The 18,364-nt window shown below is 37.0% G+C and overlaps 1 protein-coding gene across 3 annotated transcripts in view; it reads right to left on the bottom strand.

Moving 5' to 3' along the window:
- Window positions 1-361: 361 nt before the first annotated feature.
- The window catches only part of GLRA3 (glycine receptor alpha 3), a 106,359-nt gene continuing 88,356 nt past the window's right edge, over window positions 362-18,364 (bottom strand). For 2 of the 3 annotated variants that reach the window (XM_089525455.1, XM_089525457.1), the window contains 3 exons: window positions 15,297-15,443; window positions 11,334-11,453; window positions 362-4,669 (listed from right to left, as the gene is read on the bottom strand). In XM_089525455.1, coding sequence (XP_089381581.1) covers window positions 4,388-4,669; window positions 11,334-11,453; window positions 15,297-15,443 — 549 coding nt within the window. In that variant the 3' untranslated portion in view covers window positions 362-4,387. The remainder of the gene's footprint in view (window positions 4,670-11,333; window positions 11,454-15,296; window positions 15,444-18,364) is intronic. The other variant, XM_089525456.1, reaches the window with a different exon arrangement.

Below are 18,364 nucleotides of genomic sequence, written 5' to 3'. Positions count from 1 at the left end.
ATCTGCCTTCTGGACATAATATGGATAATAGAATCCCTTCTTGTTGAGTGTGGAATTTTACTATAAGATGGTGGCTATAGCCAGAGGCTTTAGGCCTCTTCTTGTTTGTTTTATGTAGGTAAAGTGTTATGACTTAGTCAAGAAGCAGCTTCACTTTTCAATGAATACCCAAGGAGTTATTTATAACAATTGGAATCAGTTCACCAATACCTTGCTATTTCCATTTTTTCCCTTTAAACCATACAGTAAGAACCATATAGCAAAATTTTTCCCATTGGTGGCTTTGGAGTGTCTATGAATTCTGTTATGCAGATGGACCATATATAAACTGAGTTATAGTCACATTACTATTTACCTAATAATGCATTTTGAAACCTTAATTGGTGTAGCAATCATGCTGAAAGAAAATTCAAATATATATACTTAAAGTATCGTTGTCCAAACACATGGGCTGTTACACTCCTAACCCAAGTTTCACATTGAAATTTAAATTCTTTAAATTGTTCAAAAATAAATATTCCCACAATAAAATATGTCTCCAGATAAACTAAACTAGAGCTGTTTTTCATAAAAATCATAATTTCATCTAGTTTTTCTTTAATTCTCTGAGAATCACTGAAAATCACATTTGCTTCTTTCTTGTTCTTTTATAGTCATCTAAGTCATTTAGATTCTTACAAATATACTATAGAACTTTCCAATATATTATTTGATACTTGAAAGCCTTTGTGGCTGAAGAGTGGGAAATAAATACTTCAAATAAATAAATAAATAAATAAATCTTTTAAACCACAAAGGACCATCACAAATACTCAGACAAAAGGATGTTGAAGAATATACCAATTATAAGTGAGAATGATATTTACAGCCAGTATGGATAAAAAATAAATAGAAATAGAAAAAATATTTCCTTAATATCCTTTCATATCTATATTTGTCATGGTCATTTGCTTATGCATCTGTGTTTGAAAGCCTCCCATTTCGCCAGTTCAATGGAAAAGTTTTTAAATGGTTTCTTCAATGTTTGGCCCTGTGCAACAGTCCTGATGTTTGTCTTATTCTATACAGTAGAGTTACCAGTTCAGGATCATCACAAGTCCTGACATTTCTGGGCCCAGATCTGGGACCTCAGTATGACCCCTGGTGATATGTGTCATGCATCAAATACCAACCAGAGTTGTTCACAGCTTGTTGTTAAAACATACACACAGAGAGACAAAATGTATTTTCTTCTTTGGCAATTAAAGCAGAAATCTTATCTAAAGAGGCTGTTCCCAGCTCTGGGTGACCTGAGGGGATTGTTCCTTCTCACTCAGCTACTTGCCTTTACCAGAAAGTAGTTGCAAAGCAAATGAAGCAAGTGATGCCACAACAGCTGAGAATGAAGGAATACATTAAGTAAATAGACAGATTGCCCATGGAGAATCTTTGCAAGTTGAAGCAAAAAACCAATGAATCCTTGCAAGCTGCTGTTCTAACTGAGATTTGAACACAGACCTCTCCTGTTGCCTGGAGCCCAACTCTCCAAAACTGGAGAATTTGTACCTCATCTTCTGCCTGGAGATGATACAAGAAAACTGAAGACTCAAGACCTGGCCCTGAGATCTGGCAAACCTACTATGCAAGTAGAGAAGAAAAGGAAAGAATTGAACTGACTATTGATCCACTATTTCAGGATGCACTACGATAAGTTCAAGATAAGAGAAATGAAGGGAACCATCTTTTTTTCTCCCTTTCATACAATTGCCCCCAGGAAGTAAAGGTAGATCAGGTAGTATCACTGCTGTTGGATTACCGTAAAAGGCACCATGCAAGAGACCCTACACTGTCTACCTGCTACATATTTTTAACATCAAGTTCAAAATTAAAAGAAAATGAAGGGCAGCCCCTAACCATCTTATAGCTTCCCTGCTATAAACAAATATATTTTATGAAAAAGTTAAAATTTGGGCTAACATTGAAAACTATAATTTTCATGATAATTTTGACTATTCATCTGCCATGCATCTTACGCATTTTGCCTCTGAGAAAGATTCATGTACTACCATTTCCACAGGATATTGGTCTGTATATGTAGACTTGTATACAGACAATATGCGAATTCTTAAATAATAACATAAGAAAAGGCATATAACTATTTTAAAAGTAAAATATTTGGAACATTTATGTTTTGCCATATTCCAAGGCCAGAAGAAAAGCTGTTAACTTCACAGAAATAGTACTGCGTCTGATTTACAACCTATAATTATAGTATACTTTTTTATACGTGTTATTTAGGTTCAGTGTCCTAGCATTGCAGTCAGATGTGTAATCTGGTAGCTATGTTTTGTCTTTAAGCAGTAGCTTGCATACTGGAGGTCTTCCGCATTGTTGGAGCCCTATTAAAATTACTAGTGATTAAATTTCACTTAATTTTTAAAAATTATACATTTTTCAGTGGTGTTTGTGGAAGAAAGACTGCTGGTGAATAATGCTATTTAAAAATGAAACAGAATGAAACAAAAAAACAGGCCACACAGCTACTGTATTTAACTTTATCCAAATAAAATGGGGCTTAATTTTGGCTCAGTCAAGCTTCTGCTGTAGTTTATAGGGCAGGGGGAGTCTATCAAACTGAAAATAGTTCCAGCAATAAGATTTAACATTTAAAAGCAAAAAAGAAGAAGAGAAGAAAAGAAAAAGAAACCCTTGTAGCTATCAGCAGGTATCAACTGTAAGACAACGTTTGGATGCTCAGTTTTGTCCCTTCTTCCGCATCTATAATTAATGAAAGAAGGAATCCAAGGGATTGTGAAATCCCAGAAAAAGCAGAGCGTCTTCATGATTTAAACTATCCAGATTAGAACCACGATGTATATTTTATTAAAGAATATTGATTTTGCTATTATAGGAAATACTTTTCTCCACATTGTGTCCTACCTAACTAATAGATATTTTAGAGGCTGATTAATTAGCCCAGCTATTTCACATGTATAAAGCATCCAAATACTTCACCAATACATATTGGACCAAATTCACTCTCAGGGCGGACTTTTTATTGCAGAATTTACACAGGTTTAGTAAATAGCATAGACTTTCTAGATCATAGTCATATGCGTGATAGTGAACACTATCCTATATTTCTGCTATTGAACCTGAATTGTTTTCTTTCTGTAAAAAATAAAGTATACAGACATAAAATATTCCAAGCAATCTATTGGTATTTGGCACTGGGGTATTCTTTTGTCCAGCCAGAATATACTGGGGGGGGGGGGGGGGGGGGAGTCTCATTGGAGTTTTTGAACAAAACTCACCAAAACAGACTTATGTATCCATTCTGACACCCAACATGTGGATGCATTTTGGGATATTTACTATGCCAAAATACATTGAGATTTGGCTTAGAGCAGAAAACAAATGTCTCAAAAGGCAATTATGCATTTCTCCCCCATCAGTGAGGGATGGAACTTGCAGGCTAATTTTAAGCATGTTTACATGGAAGTATGTTGCAGTGATCTTAAGGATAAGCACTTTCTAATGAGTATGTATATTAGTAGGCAATAATTTTTCCATCAATTTCCCACAGTTTCAATACTTTTTAACTTAATTATCCTTCTCTGGCTTATTGAAATACTGTCACCGGACTGCGTTATACTAATTTGTGACATGGCTGGGAACTATCACTGGAATCAAAAACACTTTTTAAAAAAGGATTTTGATCAATTCAGCACATGGCTTATTTCAGAATGGTACTGCAGCATGACTAGAAAAATCAATGGGATCTCATTGACTTAGTGGTTTGTGGTTTTCCTCACTATGAAATATTCTGTAGGAAGTTTCTCTTTGTAACCTATAGCCTATAATGTGTCCTGTGCTTATTAGAAAAGCCACTGACAGTGCCCTTAAATCTAGAAAACATGCGTCATCACTTAAAAGGGAAATCTCTTGAACAAATAGCTACATTTTTCAGAATTAAGACGAAGGCAAATATTTGCTTGTAAATTTAAAGGAGAGTTAAAAGTGTAATAGCAACTTTGTTAGTATGGCACTTGTCTAAAGACATCTGGAATTTCCTTTGATAGATTTGAAAAATACATTGAATTAAAAATTGTAGCAAGGAACATCAAAGAATGCTGTACTATTATGTAACACTATGTATAAATTTGTTGGCAGTAGAGTTTTAGTCTAGAATGTTGTGATTTTACTTTGAAAAATTAGGTTACTTCTAGTTAATAACAAGTAGAAACACTGTTGTAGCAAGTACTGTATCTTCATAGGATGTCATTCTTCTCTCTTTGTGACTTTGCATAGCAAGTCAAATATTATTTACCCCCCTCCATGCCCTTTGCGAGCCTATCAGTACATGTATACTGATCTGTACCACCAAGACGGTTATGCCCTGGAAATCTTAATCTTGCTTTTGGTGAATGTCCTCGTGCCTAACGATTTTATAGATGACCCAGTAAAAAATGTTGAATATCAGAAAAGCTAGTGGAAAACAAGCTCGGGAGATGGTGTCAATTTTCTTCGCCCGATCAATGAATACCTTCCTCATTTCTTCAGGGGTTTTTGGTGCAGGTTGAGTTGGATTATTTGGCCCCTTTGGAGCTACTCCATCTTTTGCTTGTATACATGGTGGTCCCATCCCATACCCTGTGAAACTGAACCGATTCTCTCTCATGTCATCATCCTGTAAAAGAAACAAAACAAACATAAACAATCCCTAATGGGATTATAAAGACCTGGATCATTGTGACAATCCTGTATTCCAAATATGTGAAAATTAGCACGCCATACTTCATTCTTTTCTTTGTTTTTCAGTACTGTAATCTTTTGTTGAAAATACAAAAGCTTCAGTAACCCAACAACTGCTTGCTGCTTCTCAATCTATTTACTTCCATGTCAGTCACAACTTTGCAGTTCCAGAGTATTCATTGACAGCAGCTTGCCTGTGAATTATTTGAATCAAACATCTTCTTTTGCCATACTATGGCCAAGGAGCATCATGAGAGAGTTTTCCTCCAGTCACCTAGAAACTATGAAGGCTATAGATGGACATTACATAATGTAAGAGGAATTCTTGCCTAGAGCTGAGTAGTACATGAACAGTGTACACTATATAGATTTTTTGTTGCTTATTGCATGGGGGAATAGTATATGAGAACTGCACCTCTGTGAGTAACTATGCTGACCTATGTCTTTGTATACAGACAAAGTGTAACAAGGCTGCTAGCAGAATATATGAAAGCATAGAGCAAAGACCTTTAGGATATAATGTTTGGATTATTGGATAAAATGCTGATGCCAGATAGTGCCCTTAAAAACTTCATACTCATGATGCAAACTCTCATTAAAACTATATTTTCAGAGAGAACAAAGGATATGGGTAATGCCAATGGAACATATTTAAAGTGCTGAATTGTGGAAGATATTGTACTAATAGTAAAAAGGAAAAGAATAAAGATACCACAAGGAATCTTTAAATGAATGTACAGAATGAAGTGGGCAATGTTCTTTCCTGTGCAAGGGGCCTTTTGGACAGCCAAATATTAAATCCTGCAAAATCTGGGCTACATCCAAATTATTATGAAGTAAGATTTTAATGTGCACTTCATTTTTGCAACAGCTGTTATTTGGAAGTAGCAGTTTTGAGTGCTGGAAGGAGAGAATTATAATGATCATTTTCTTTGGATTCTTCATTGCTTTTCTTCAGTGCTTTTCTTTGGATTCTTCATTGAGTACTATCACTAGTATTGACCTCTACATCCTAACCATTTCTTTTCACCTTGTGACATATTAGACAGATACTGCAAAAAATATCAAGAGTCTTTTGCTCTTTCCTTAAATAAAAGTGGTCAAGGAGGCTAGAATAATTTCACCTGCCTGGAAAAGAGGAAACATAATTTCATAATATATTTCCTCGTTTTATATTATTTTATATCATAGCTTTATATAAATCACATATTAATAGAGAACTCTCACATTAATTTTGTCTTAGTGCCACACAAGACAATTTGCCATGTCATTTTTTTCTAAGCTGCATGCTTTATTCTAAATTTCAGCTCAATTAAGACTATTTAAAATATCAATTTTAATATGACAGCAGCAGAAATTGCTTCCACCTGTAGATGGAGCCAAACTAATTTTTAAAAAAGATATATAAACCTCATATATCAATAACAATTCACCAAACACATTTCTAGATTGAGTTTGCTACATCTATTGCTGCCAACGTGAAAAAGAAAAAGAAATAAAAAATGATCCAACACCAAGGAAATGAATAAACTGTGAATAACTAACAAATAAAGGAGAATAACAACAAAAATGTTATCAAGTTGCAAAGCACTGGTAATTGAACATCTCGCCTAGATTTGCTATGGCTGCTGTGATACTGCAGAATTAGTGCAGTTTGACACAGATTTAACTGTCATGGCTCCAGCCTATGGAATCATGGCATTTGCAGTTTGTTGTGACACTACAACTCTCTGACAGAGAAGGCTAACTATCCCACAGAACTACAAATCCCAGAATTCCATAGCATTGAGTCATGGCAGTTAAAACACTATCAAACTGCAAAAATTCTGCAGTGCAGATGTACCCATGTGGTTGGCATCCTGTTTGTTAGTCCCAAATAGAATAGATGCATTCAGTCAATTGTTGGAACATGTAGATAAACCTAAAGCATTCAAGTCAGGACTGAAGGAGATTTTAGCCTTGTGTTAGAACTTGAATGACAGATTGTTAAGGCATACTAGGTGCTATAGGCTATATTTGAGAGAATAGAGCTGGCAAAACTACTTCTGAGTATTCCTTGCCTTAAAAACCCTATGAAATTCATGAGGTCACCAAAAATCAGTAGGTGACTTGAAGGTACATAGACACACACAGAGAAGCTGTAAATATTGTGGGTGTTTTTGCACTAGGGTTCCCGACTACATGAAACCCTTAAATGCTAAGATAAATAGTATGTATGAATGTAATGTCCATTTAAGTGTTTGACTGTTTTAATTCTCATGGCTTAAAATAGGGTTTTGGTTGGATATATAGTTTAATGTTTTTAAAATCTTGTGTGCTCTACAGCAGTTTTAGGAGTTATGTTTTAATGTATATCACTTTGCATCTCATTCAGGAGAAAAGCTGGATAGAAATCAATCAATCAATCAATCAATCAATCAATCAATTGTAACATTGCCACATATTGGTGTGGTAGACTAGATTGAGGGCACTAGAATATGGTGAACCTAAAAGAGAGACAAAAGCTCATGATGCTTGGGGAAAAGGGAGATTTTTGTTCCCTAGTCTCCTCCCTTGTCCTCTGTGCATTTATAGAACTCTTCCCCTGCACCACATTTCAACCAGGAATGGGAAATATGATGGCATGGACAATCCTAACTTTATATTGGATTATATATAACACTTGAATGATATATGACACTACAGGATCTTGTCTAGTTCCTTCATAGTGGCCCTTTCAAGTCTCCTAGTCTTCTGATTTCTTGAATGCAAGTCTCCATTTTGTTTGATGACTGAGCCAAGGTATGGAAAATCATGAATTATTTCAATGGAGATTATCACATTCGCTTTATAGTGATTTATCCCTGATGGGATAAAGTTGCCTAAAAGCCGGCTCGGCGAGGCTTGGCTTTAACCCCTGTTTGCGGTTGCGGTCTGCTCTCGTCCTCCAGCTATTTTAGTCCGAATTAGAGGTTTTTAACCCTGGCAAAGTTGCTAGTTATAATGGTAATGAATTATTCCCTTCTTTGCCACAAGCATTGCCACTACTAGCATAACTTCACAGTATAGCCATACCTGTTTGCCATCCAGGTAATATAAAGAGGAATGGAACTGCCAGATTCTGTACTAGAAACATTATGGAAGTAATGATTTTTAATTCCACCAAAACTAATTGGCATCTCGTAAACCAGAGAGCCTGAATGATCTAGTGGTTTGAGCATTGGACTACAACTCTGGAGATCAGGGAATGATTCCTTGCTCTGCCATGGAAGCCCACTGGGTGACCTTGGGCTAGTCACACACTCTCAGCCCCAGAAAACCTTAGGATTGCCATAAGTCACAAACAGCTTGAAGACAACAACAACCCTAGAATGGCAATTTTAGCAAGGTAAATAATGCCACACATGCAAACCTTTGGGCCAGGTCATACTAATGTGAATGAGCAATACTGTCAAGCTCTGTATTCCAGATTCAAGTAATGGGACATAATGAAGGAGCTTGAAGATATACTGAAGCTAGAAGCACTTTTATTCCCACAAAAACATTCATCTCTTGGGTTAAAAGGATAATTTCATTCATTGATTATATTTATACTTGGCTATACGTGACTTTTACAAACACATCTAGAAATACAATTCATCACCTCTATTAACACTCTTTGCTTAATTATTTTCCTATTAAATGTAAAGTTGCCCTGATTTTTCATCAGTTATGCTCCTTTTTCCTTACTCTACCTTACTCTGTAAGAAATTTCCATACTTTACTCTGTAAGAAATTTTAGTATTTCATCATCTGTATGTAGGCATGGTATAATAGTTTAAGCGTTGGACTAGGACACTGGGAGACCATGGTTTGAATCCCTATTCAGCCATGGAAACCTACTCATTGACCTCTCAGCTTCAGAGGAAGGCAAGGAAAAAACCCTCTGAGCAAGTTTTACCCAGGAAATCTTGTGATAAATTTGCCTTAGTATCACCATAAATCAGAAATAACTTGAAGGCACACAACAACATTGTGCCTATAGCCTCTACCTTTCAAATGTTGTTGTTGTTGTTGCTGCTGTGTGCGTTCAAGTCATTTCTGACTTATCGTGACCCTATAAAGGGATTTACTTGGCAGCTTTTATTCAGAAGAGGTTTGCCATTGCCTTTCCCTTATGCTGAGAGCATGTGACTCATGTGGGTCTCATGGCCAAGCTTGGAATTGTCTCGTCTTCAGAGTCATAGTCCAACACTCAAACCACTATGCCATGCTAGCATACCACCTTCTGGTATATCTGGTATTTTTTTTTAGTATGACCCCTAAAAATGTAGAAATTAAAAAAAAAACCCACACGGTTCTTAATATGCATGCAGGTTTTTCTAAGTCAATGTTTCTTAATACACATGCAGACTTGCTAAATCAAGTATCATCTCAGGAGCCATCAAAGTAAGGGGCTGGGCTGCTGTCTTGGCATATCAGCATCACTGCACAAAATGCCCAGCCTTAAAAAGATGAGAACATTTCATTTTGTTTAGGTCCTTGACTATACTAGTTTGTGTTTGATGCATATTTTGGCCATTTATTATTCTTAGCAAGTGTACACAGCTATGCCTGTGCCACTCAGGACATGGTGACAAGAAAGTGAAACTAGATTTTTCTGTCTTCTGTTGCTGTAAGTCAAGGCGGACAGCTCTGGTGGGTTTGAGGGGCTATTTCTGCCCCTCAGGTCCCTGAGTCAAAAGGATTACCAAAAATACAAAACACTTCAGGTTTTAAGGGAGCTTTTTGAGCCTTCCAGGAAAGGCAGTTCTCCCGTTTTTGGGGGGGAGATGGAATAAAAAAACCCAGTTTGATGCATCCATTGGAGTCCAAGACCACAAGGCAGTGCCTTTCCAATCAAGTCTTTATGTATTTTGGAGGGGATATTACTGCGAAACAGATACACTGTAAACAACAATGATTGCTTTGTGATACACTGCTTGTACTATGTTTGAGAAGATGAAAATCTCAACAAGAAGTGGTAATCTGTTTCATGAGTCAGGTAGCTACCTACAGGTAGTTCAACTGTAACTACCTACAGGTAGTTCAACAAATTAGCATGACATGGTTCAAAATAGCCCGTCTCTTTCAGCTCCCTTCTATTTTCTTTGATCCCCAAAGCAAACAGGGATCAATATATTTACTTTTGTTTCAGGATTCTTGGAGAAACTCTGCTGTGAGATCAACTTGAAGCTCCTTCTTGAGTATTTCTAAGAGACATTGGCAGCTCATTGTCCAAGCAAGGGACTTTACTGGACATCAAGAGACTATCAATAAGGTCTTGGCACTGCTTTAATTTTATAATAGTAGAAGATCCTATGATTTGTGTGTTGTATTTATAGTGTGAGCCAGCATGGTGTAGTGGTTTGAGCTTTAGACTGTGGGGCTGTACAGATTGGCAGTAAGCACCAGCTTGGGTGGCTTAGGGGCATGGTGTTTGGACAATGCACACCCTGACACCAGCCCGCCCTGGTGTCACGTTGTCTGCCTGACTGCACAGTGGGAAGTGTTATGACGTTCACATGCTGCATGGAAAAAGGAGCATGGAAAAGTGCTGCCATGGTGGCAAGGACACCATTTTTCCAGGCCAAAAAGAAGTGGCATTTTGCTGCTTCTTTTTGGACTGGAAAAATGCCGCTCCTTTGGGGCGGTCTGTTTTACCCCTATGACTCTGAAGACCAGGATTTGAATCTCCATTCAGCCATGAAAACCCACTGGATGACTGTGTGTGAATTACACTCTTTCTGCCAGGAAGGCAAAGAGAAACCTGTCTGAACAAATCTTAACAAGAAAACCTCATGACAGGGATGCCTTAGGGTTATCATAAGTCAAAAATTGCTTGAAAGCACACAACAACAGCAGCTTTATATTGTGTTGTTATATGTATTTAAGTGACTATAGACTGAAACAGACCGGCAGTAAACGCCAGGTTGAGGATGGATGGGGGCATAGTGTTTAGATGACACACTCCATGGTGCCTCCCCCAAGCCAATGTCACACCACCCGCCTGACCAGATGGAGGGCAGTGTTGTTTCATGGCAGTGGTGCAGCGTTCATACGCTGTACACCACAGGAATGCAGAAGAGCCACCTCCAAGGAAGAAAGGGTGGCTTTTTTCCACCCCAAAAAGGAGGGGCATTTTGGTACTTCTCTTTGGGCTGGAAAAACTCTGGATTGGGACAACGGTGTGCGGTTGCTGCAGCTCCAATTCAGCCCCAATCCTTTAGGGCCATCTGCACCTGCCCTGTCTTTTTATGTTTCTGTATTATATGTATTCAAATCCAGTCTTGTTACAGTCAACAAAAGCACTTGCAGAAAGTAAGACTTAGGCTTGCAGCCTTAATGTATTAATTTCAAGGACATTTTACTATTGAAGATTCAGATATAAATTTTATGGGACACATTAACATCAATCAATGTTTGATTCAGTTATAAAGAAGGGGGGTGTCTTTTGAGTACAACATATGTCATCACATAGAGGTCATATGGAATTAAACAGAGTTCATATGGAAAGACATTAGTTCAGACAAATGGACTGGGCTGTTGTTAATGACTGGATATCATGTTATGACAAATGGGACATCTTTTACAGAGTTTACCCTTAAATTTATATTGTAGATTTGAGCCAATGTTCCGTCTACGACTTCTGCACTTCTCAAGCCATTGCTACGCCACAATGATTCACTGATTTCATTTCCACCAAGCTTTCCCTCATGAAACTTCCATCAAAATGGAAGGAGGACCAAAATAAATGAAAAAAAAGAAAGGAAGGGGAAAAAAAGAAAAAAAGAGGAAAGGAAATTAAAAAGTGATTATTGAGTTAAAACTAAATAAAAGGATGTAGTCAAGCAGGTGCACCAACTGATTCACTCTCTAAAGAATGAGATACTGTACTGTGGCTTCAGTTAAAAAACTGAACACTTCTGAAAGGTAAATAAAGAGTATTAAAATATAGCCTGAGAACAAACTATGTTTTTTCCCTAGCACAAGTACAAAATTAGTATGCATGCTTGCTTTTTTAAAGCTGGAAATGTCAACAAGCAAAGCAATAGCCATATGTATCAATTATGTATGATACATCTCCAACTTGCTCTCTCCACTGTCTTGTAAGAGCTTTCTAAAGGGCAAAATGGTGTACATTTTAGATGTAATCATCATAAATATCTTCAGAATCAGCCTATAAGTATGAACTGAGTAACAATGATTTATGGAATGATATTTTTACAATGTGATTTCTTCCCAAAAGAATGCTGGTTGCAACTGATTTTTTAAAAATCTGTTTTCCATTTGTTTTTCATGTTTACATTATTGATAGCCCTCATACATGTGATAACTTTGGGTTTTATCTCTCCTTGAAAATGCCTCACAACATTTCTTCTTGTTGTGATAATGACAAGAACGTGCTCCTAAGTCAGCAAGGAATAAGGAAATACATTATCTGTCCATGTTTTTGTTGAAGTTTGTGGCCAAGGTCACTTTCAGTTCTTGAGCATTGTAGTTTATATCTGAAATGAACTTGCCCCTGTAAATCAGACTTGGAATAATGCAGGATGAATTTAAAGGTCAAATATATCTGCTTCAAGGTACAATTTACTGAGGAAAAAAGAAATCTAAAAGTCATGTTTGTGTGATATCTGTTGGAATGATGCACAGATAAAGCTATTTCGTTAGAAGAGTGCCAGAAAGTTAAAACAAAACCAATCAGAACTAGTCACATTTATTTTTTTAAAATGATCTGCTTACAATCTCACTCCAAAAATGGAGGAGGTACAAAGTAAATATGACACTGAAAGTGTTGAAACAAACGTCTTTTGTCTAGCTTGTCTTAGTACACGAATTAAATGGTGATACCTAGTATGTACAGGAGATAACATTTCTTCCCCACTTCATCATACATACAACTTTACTGCAGTTTCCAGCTTATAGAACCACACTAGGCTGGTTCTGGTGTTATTAATACAATTTCTTGAATATGTAAAGAGGTGAATGTGGAGCTCTGCCCAGCTCCATTGTCAGTTCTCTCTTGTGGAAAATGACATGCTTGAAGAGATGTTTTATTTGCTTGAAAGTTCTCTTGGTCAGTAAGGTTCCTGATTTTCATGAGAACAGGAACTTCTCCTCTTCAGATATATTGTTTCCCATATGATGAAAATGACAATAGAAGGTGGCAAGACTAGGAATTTCCCTACTCCCATATTCAAGAAAGAGTAATGTGTAATATTTTGAACAGAAGCAATATTATTCAACAGAGCAGAGGAGAGTAAGTTGATTAATCTCAACATAGTAGGTTGGTTAATCGCAGATAGGTGACAACTACTGTTTTACAAAGAAATTGATCAGCCAATTTGGAATTCACATCTTGAATATTGAAGTCAAATTCCAGTTTTGTAATCTGATTCTTTTCAACGCTATTTCTAATGACATTTTTAGAGCACTGGCCCCAGGCAGAATAAGACAGCTTCTTATATCCAAGAACAGATGGCAAGTGGTGCCTGAGTAACTACTTCATTGTTCTTCACTTTTCTTCACCCATAGCCTTTATCCCTTTATTTATATCCCACCTTTTCCCCAGCAGTGAGACTCAAGGGATATAGAGCTCAGTATCACCATGTCTGAAAACTGATACTATGCTAAACCGGTTGGTTGTTTGAGCCATTTAAATGGAACATTCATAATGCTCATAAAATAAACTTAAGGTGAAATTCCACAAATCTACTTGAGTCATTTATACTCTTATTTTATTTATTGATTTCTGATCATTTCCTGGTTAGATAAAGTTCAGTGTTTCTTCTTTTACCCTAGTTGCAGAATGAGAAAATGCAAATCTATGTCTTAAGCTAGAAAACTGGCAACTGTTTAGCCACTGTCAGATGGTTCACAAAGTAAGCACTTTATAATTATCTGAAGGCAAAGGGAATAGGAAAAGCCAAGTCAGGGAGTCAACGAAACCCAGCTGCTTGGTCTGATTTGCTGAAGAGAAAATCAGTTGCTCTTAAAAACCTTAACAAATTGTCTGTGCTTTACAAAAAAATATTTTCTTACACAGGCACTTCAGCATAATTAAGTTTCTCACTTCTGTGGATTCTGGCACACTATCATCTGCATCATCAGAGCTTATCTGGTAGTAATGTTAAATCCTCCAGTTAGTTATCTGAAACTGCATAAGCCTTTAAATTATCTGTGTATACACATATTTAAATCTGTATCCTATCTTGTAAGAAAGACTATTGGCAATTAACTCCTTGTAATATGGGAAATATTTGCAATTGTAAACTGAAAATGTTTTAGGAAACAGAGATGTCTCTAGTGCTTTGTGGCTTTGACTTGCTTATGGAGAAGGATGAAATAAGTTTCCATTCTTCATTTAATAAATAATTGCAACCAGTCCCAGTGGGGGTTATATTACTCATCCCCCCCCCCCCACAAGAAGTTGCTGGCTTATGAAAAGGCACCATAGTTTTTCTACTCTGTGTCCATCATTATAGGACATCGTGCCACTACTGATCTCCTCTTTGTTTTCTCCATAGATCTCAGAGGTTTTATCTATGTTATGTGCATCGTCCCAGCCACATTAAAAATAGAAATGAAGGATGAAGGCAGAAGAATAAAAGAGACAGAAACCAAATTATAAAACAGAAACTTAAAAGATGCTAGGTCTCAAACTGGAACTTTTTAAAATATATATATAACTAAATATTTATGTATTATAGTGTATGATATTGATGATGCATATGGACACTTGTTTTTGATAGAGGCAAAACAACTTGAACTATCTTCTTCCATCACTAACAGCAACAGAGACTCAGTGAGAGAATTATATAAGAAGTGGCCCTCCTGCCTGTAGTTTGCAGACCCCCTTCTCTTACAGTCATCTTAGAAGGAGATTTATCCCTTGGATCAAGTGCTTTGTAAGTAGCACATAGGCTCAACCTCAGTTTACCTTGAAAGGGTTTATGATAAGTTGTGATAAAAAGATTAACTCATCTCAAATGTGTAAATCAAAATACAGCATTCTACTTAAAATGCTTACAGTGTAGTGTCTAACTGACTTGAAATGATTTTCCTTGCCTCTACCTCACACAAAATGACTGGCAATTTTCTAATTAAAAAAAAAAACAAACCCAGAACAAAACAGGGTGCAAAACTTTTGCTAGAAATAAGGTTCTTGTGTTTGATAAAAGCTTATAAAAACCCTGAATGCAACTGCCCAAGCCTTCCAATGAGCCAGTGCAGGAAATTATTTTAACACATCTCTTACCAGCAGTCTCCATCATGAAGGGACAATCTGCTAGTATTCTCTAGTGGAGAAATTAAACTCTGTGCAGAAAGCTTCTACATGTCTCTCCACTCAAATCCCTTTTTAATCCAGACTTGGAAGGTTTCAGTGGGATTTGTGAATTACTGAGGCCTTGTGGTGACCTTATGTAAAGGAGGGAATGTCATCCTGTGTTAACATGTTATTTCTACAGCCATTTTTTAGACAGTATCCCATTGTTACAAAGTTGACAGGCTCCCCAATGCCCCCGGCCTGTGTTTCCCTAACTTAGGCTTTCCATATTTACCTTGTTCTTCTTCCTCTTTCGGTGAAATCTCAAAAGTTCTTTATGTTGTCTTGACACAAAGTTTACAGCTGCATATTCCAGGAGTGCCGAGAATACAAAAAGCAGGCAAACAGCCATCCAGATGTCAATAGCCTTGACGTATGATACCTATAGATAGCACAGAGCAGAAGACTGCTGGTATTAGAAACACAGATGGGAAGTTTAGTGTCTCCTAATGTCAAGGGAATATAAATGTATTTCCTCACATCAGAGTAAAAACTAGCTGTATAAAAAAAGACAAAAGACAAACCTATATGTCTACTAAAAGTAATGCTTTATGAAAAACTCTTACCCTAAAGGCATTTTCCTAAAACTATTTGTGCCATTAAATATAAAATGTTTAGGATGAAATACAGCATCACAATACATGGTGTCAACACCAACAATGCAACTGGAAAAAACAGCCCAAATCTTCAAACTCAGTTTTCCCCCTACATTTTGAACATAACGAAAAGATTTCTTATGTTTGACTATGGCTGCACTATCAGCTTGGGCAAATGCAGTACCCCAAGTATGCAGATAGTAGATTGGATCTGAAGAGAACCAATTCAGATAAGCACACAGGAGTTTTTGCATTTTCTTGACCTATTTGTGACCCACATAAACAATTTCTAGATGCAATGGCCCATCATGAACCATATAAGATAGTGCATAGGGTGGATAGTGCAAAAGAGGAGAGAAGAGAGAAGTTCCTTCCAAATAGATCTTTAAGGGTATATCTACACTCTCGAAATAATGCAGTTTGACATCACTTTAATTGCCATGGCTCCATCCTACAGAATCCTGGAATTTGTAGTTTTGTGAGGGACTAACTATGAGGCAGAGAAGGTTAAAGACCTTGTAAATCTATAAATCCTAGGATTCCCTAGGCTACAACACTTAAAGTGATGTAAAACAAAATTATTTCTGCAGTGTAGATGCACTCTAATAGCTTCCAGAGACCTGCAATAAAGGCCGGCATCAAGGTGGAGTGGCGGCGCGGTGTCCACATGGCGCACATCTTGACTCCACCCCGATGTCAGTGTGACACCACATGCCCCACTGCACATGAGGCAGCATCATGGCGCTCCTCTGGTGCTGCATCTAGATGACACAGCACCAAAAGAGTGCCAAATAGCCAAGGTGGTGGCAACTATGGAGCCGCTTTTTGTGGCTCATTTTTGCACCACAGAAAGGCCAGATTGGGGCCGCAGCATGTAGTTGCCACAGCCCTGATCAGATACTCAAAGGGGCAGCATGTGCAGCCCCAAAGCAGCATCTAGCCCGATTTAAGACTATTTTTTTCCTCCTCCTGAAACGTACTCTTACCCACTCCACATTTTTCAGGTGAGCCCACAACCCATTCAGAGATAATTTTCATGAAGTGCAGTTGGCAAGGGAATGTGGAAATTTACTTTCAAAAACTGCCTTAAAGCTTCAGTTTGATGCACACTCTCCTAAGTTTAAGTCCTACTGAAAAAAATGGGTCTAGCTTGTAAGTAAAATACTTCCAAGAAAAGATTTTGCTGCAGATTCACTTTAACCAATGTGTTCACATGTCATCACAAACAAAGGGAAGAGCGCAAATTAAATATAAGGCCCGCATCACAATTCTGTGTAGCAGACGATGTATCTAATTTTAAATATGTGTGTCTGAATGGGAAAATAAAAACCATATACTCTTTTAATTCTAGAACCATGTCCTAAATGTGAACATTTTTAGGACATTTCTCAAAACAAAATAAGTGAGGAACTGACCAATTCTGACAGTTTCACATAATGCTTAGTTTCAAACTAATCTGGCCTTTTATTTAGAAATAATGATCAAAATTGTTTTTTGACAGTACTAAAGCATTAATTCAGTTTAAGTAAATTAGAATTGATGAAACCATTAGTTTAAATCAGATGGCTAATCCCAACTAGAATAGAGTAATTGCATCAGTAGGACATACCTAAGTGTTGATTTATCATTCAGAAATCAATTCCTTAGAATTAATCTAGATGGAACTCGCAATTAGATTTTAGCTATTAATGATAAAGGAGCTTAATTGTCTAGTATAGCTAAAAGCAGTCTTAAATTTTAAGGGACACATGCGAAATACAGTACAGTATTTCTTATTTCCTCAGTCCTTCCTCCAGCCATGGTTAGGTCTGTTTTCTTAATAGGTGCACTGTAATTTTTTTTTCTTCTGGAAGCATTTGAAACTCTTTTAAGAATTAGCACGTATACTATTTTCTGGGGACAACATGACAAAAGAAATTAAGCTACAAAGCTGATTGAACTGTTCTCTTTCTTCCCAGACACTGGTTAATTATTTCCTAAAACTGAATAATGAGTATTAAAACATTTAAACAATGTGAGTTATTTTCAGTCCAGTGATCTGAACGGTGCTTACTGTTTGTTTGTTTGTTTATTAAAAATCTATTTTAAATATGTCTGTTAACCTCCTTGAGCACTACTCTGTTTAGCAGAAAAGTGGAACAAAAATATAACAATAAATGTATGTCTATAGAACTTTCTTCCTCAAAACTATGGTGGTGTACTTTTTACTGTAAAAAGCAACAGAGATTGATATTGATGTAGTAATTAAATAATCTGTATCTCCTTAGTGATGTCTTAGATTGGCAATCAGTCAGTAATCTGTGATGTAAGTAGACATAAGGAGATAGATAGATAGATAGATAGATAGATAGATAGATAGATAGATAGATAGATAGATAGATGGCTGGCCCAGTCTGCAGTGTCTCTTGTGTTCCTTGATTCTTGTTTGCACACTGTGTTTGGTGGTCCCTACAGCATCCATCCCAACATCCAATTCACTATGGAAAAAGAAAAGGAAGGAACACTGCCATTCTTGGATGTCCTAGTCATCCACACACCGAACCAACGTTTGGGTCACACAGTATACAGAAAACCCACACACAGAGACCGATACCTGCACAAGAACTTCAAGCATCACTCAGGACAAAAAAGAGGCACAATTAAAACACTGGTAGACCGAGCAAAACGCATCTGTGAACCCCACTTCTTGGAAGATGAACTGAAACAC

The sequence above is a fragment of the Sceloporus occidentalis genome, unplaced genomic scaffold (assembly GCF_023333645.1).
Source record: "Sceloporus occidentalis isolate IW3139 unplaced genomic scaffold, rSceOcc1.0.p SCAF_5, whole genome shotgun sequence".
Lineage (NCBI taxonomy): Eukaryota > Metazoa > Chordata > Lepidosauria > Squamata > Phrynosomatidae > Sceloporus > Sceloporus occidentalis.
Note: the sequence above shows the minus strand (reverse complement) of the source record. Positions and strands in the feature narration are given on the sequence as shown.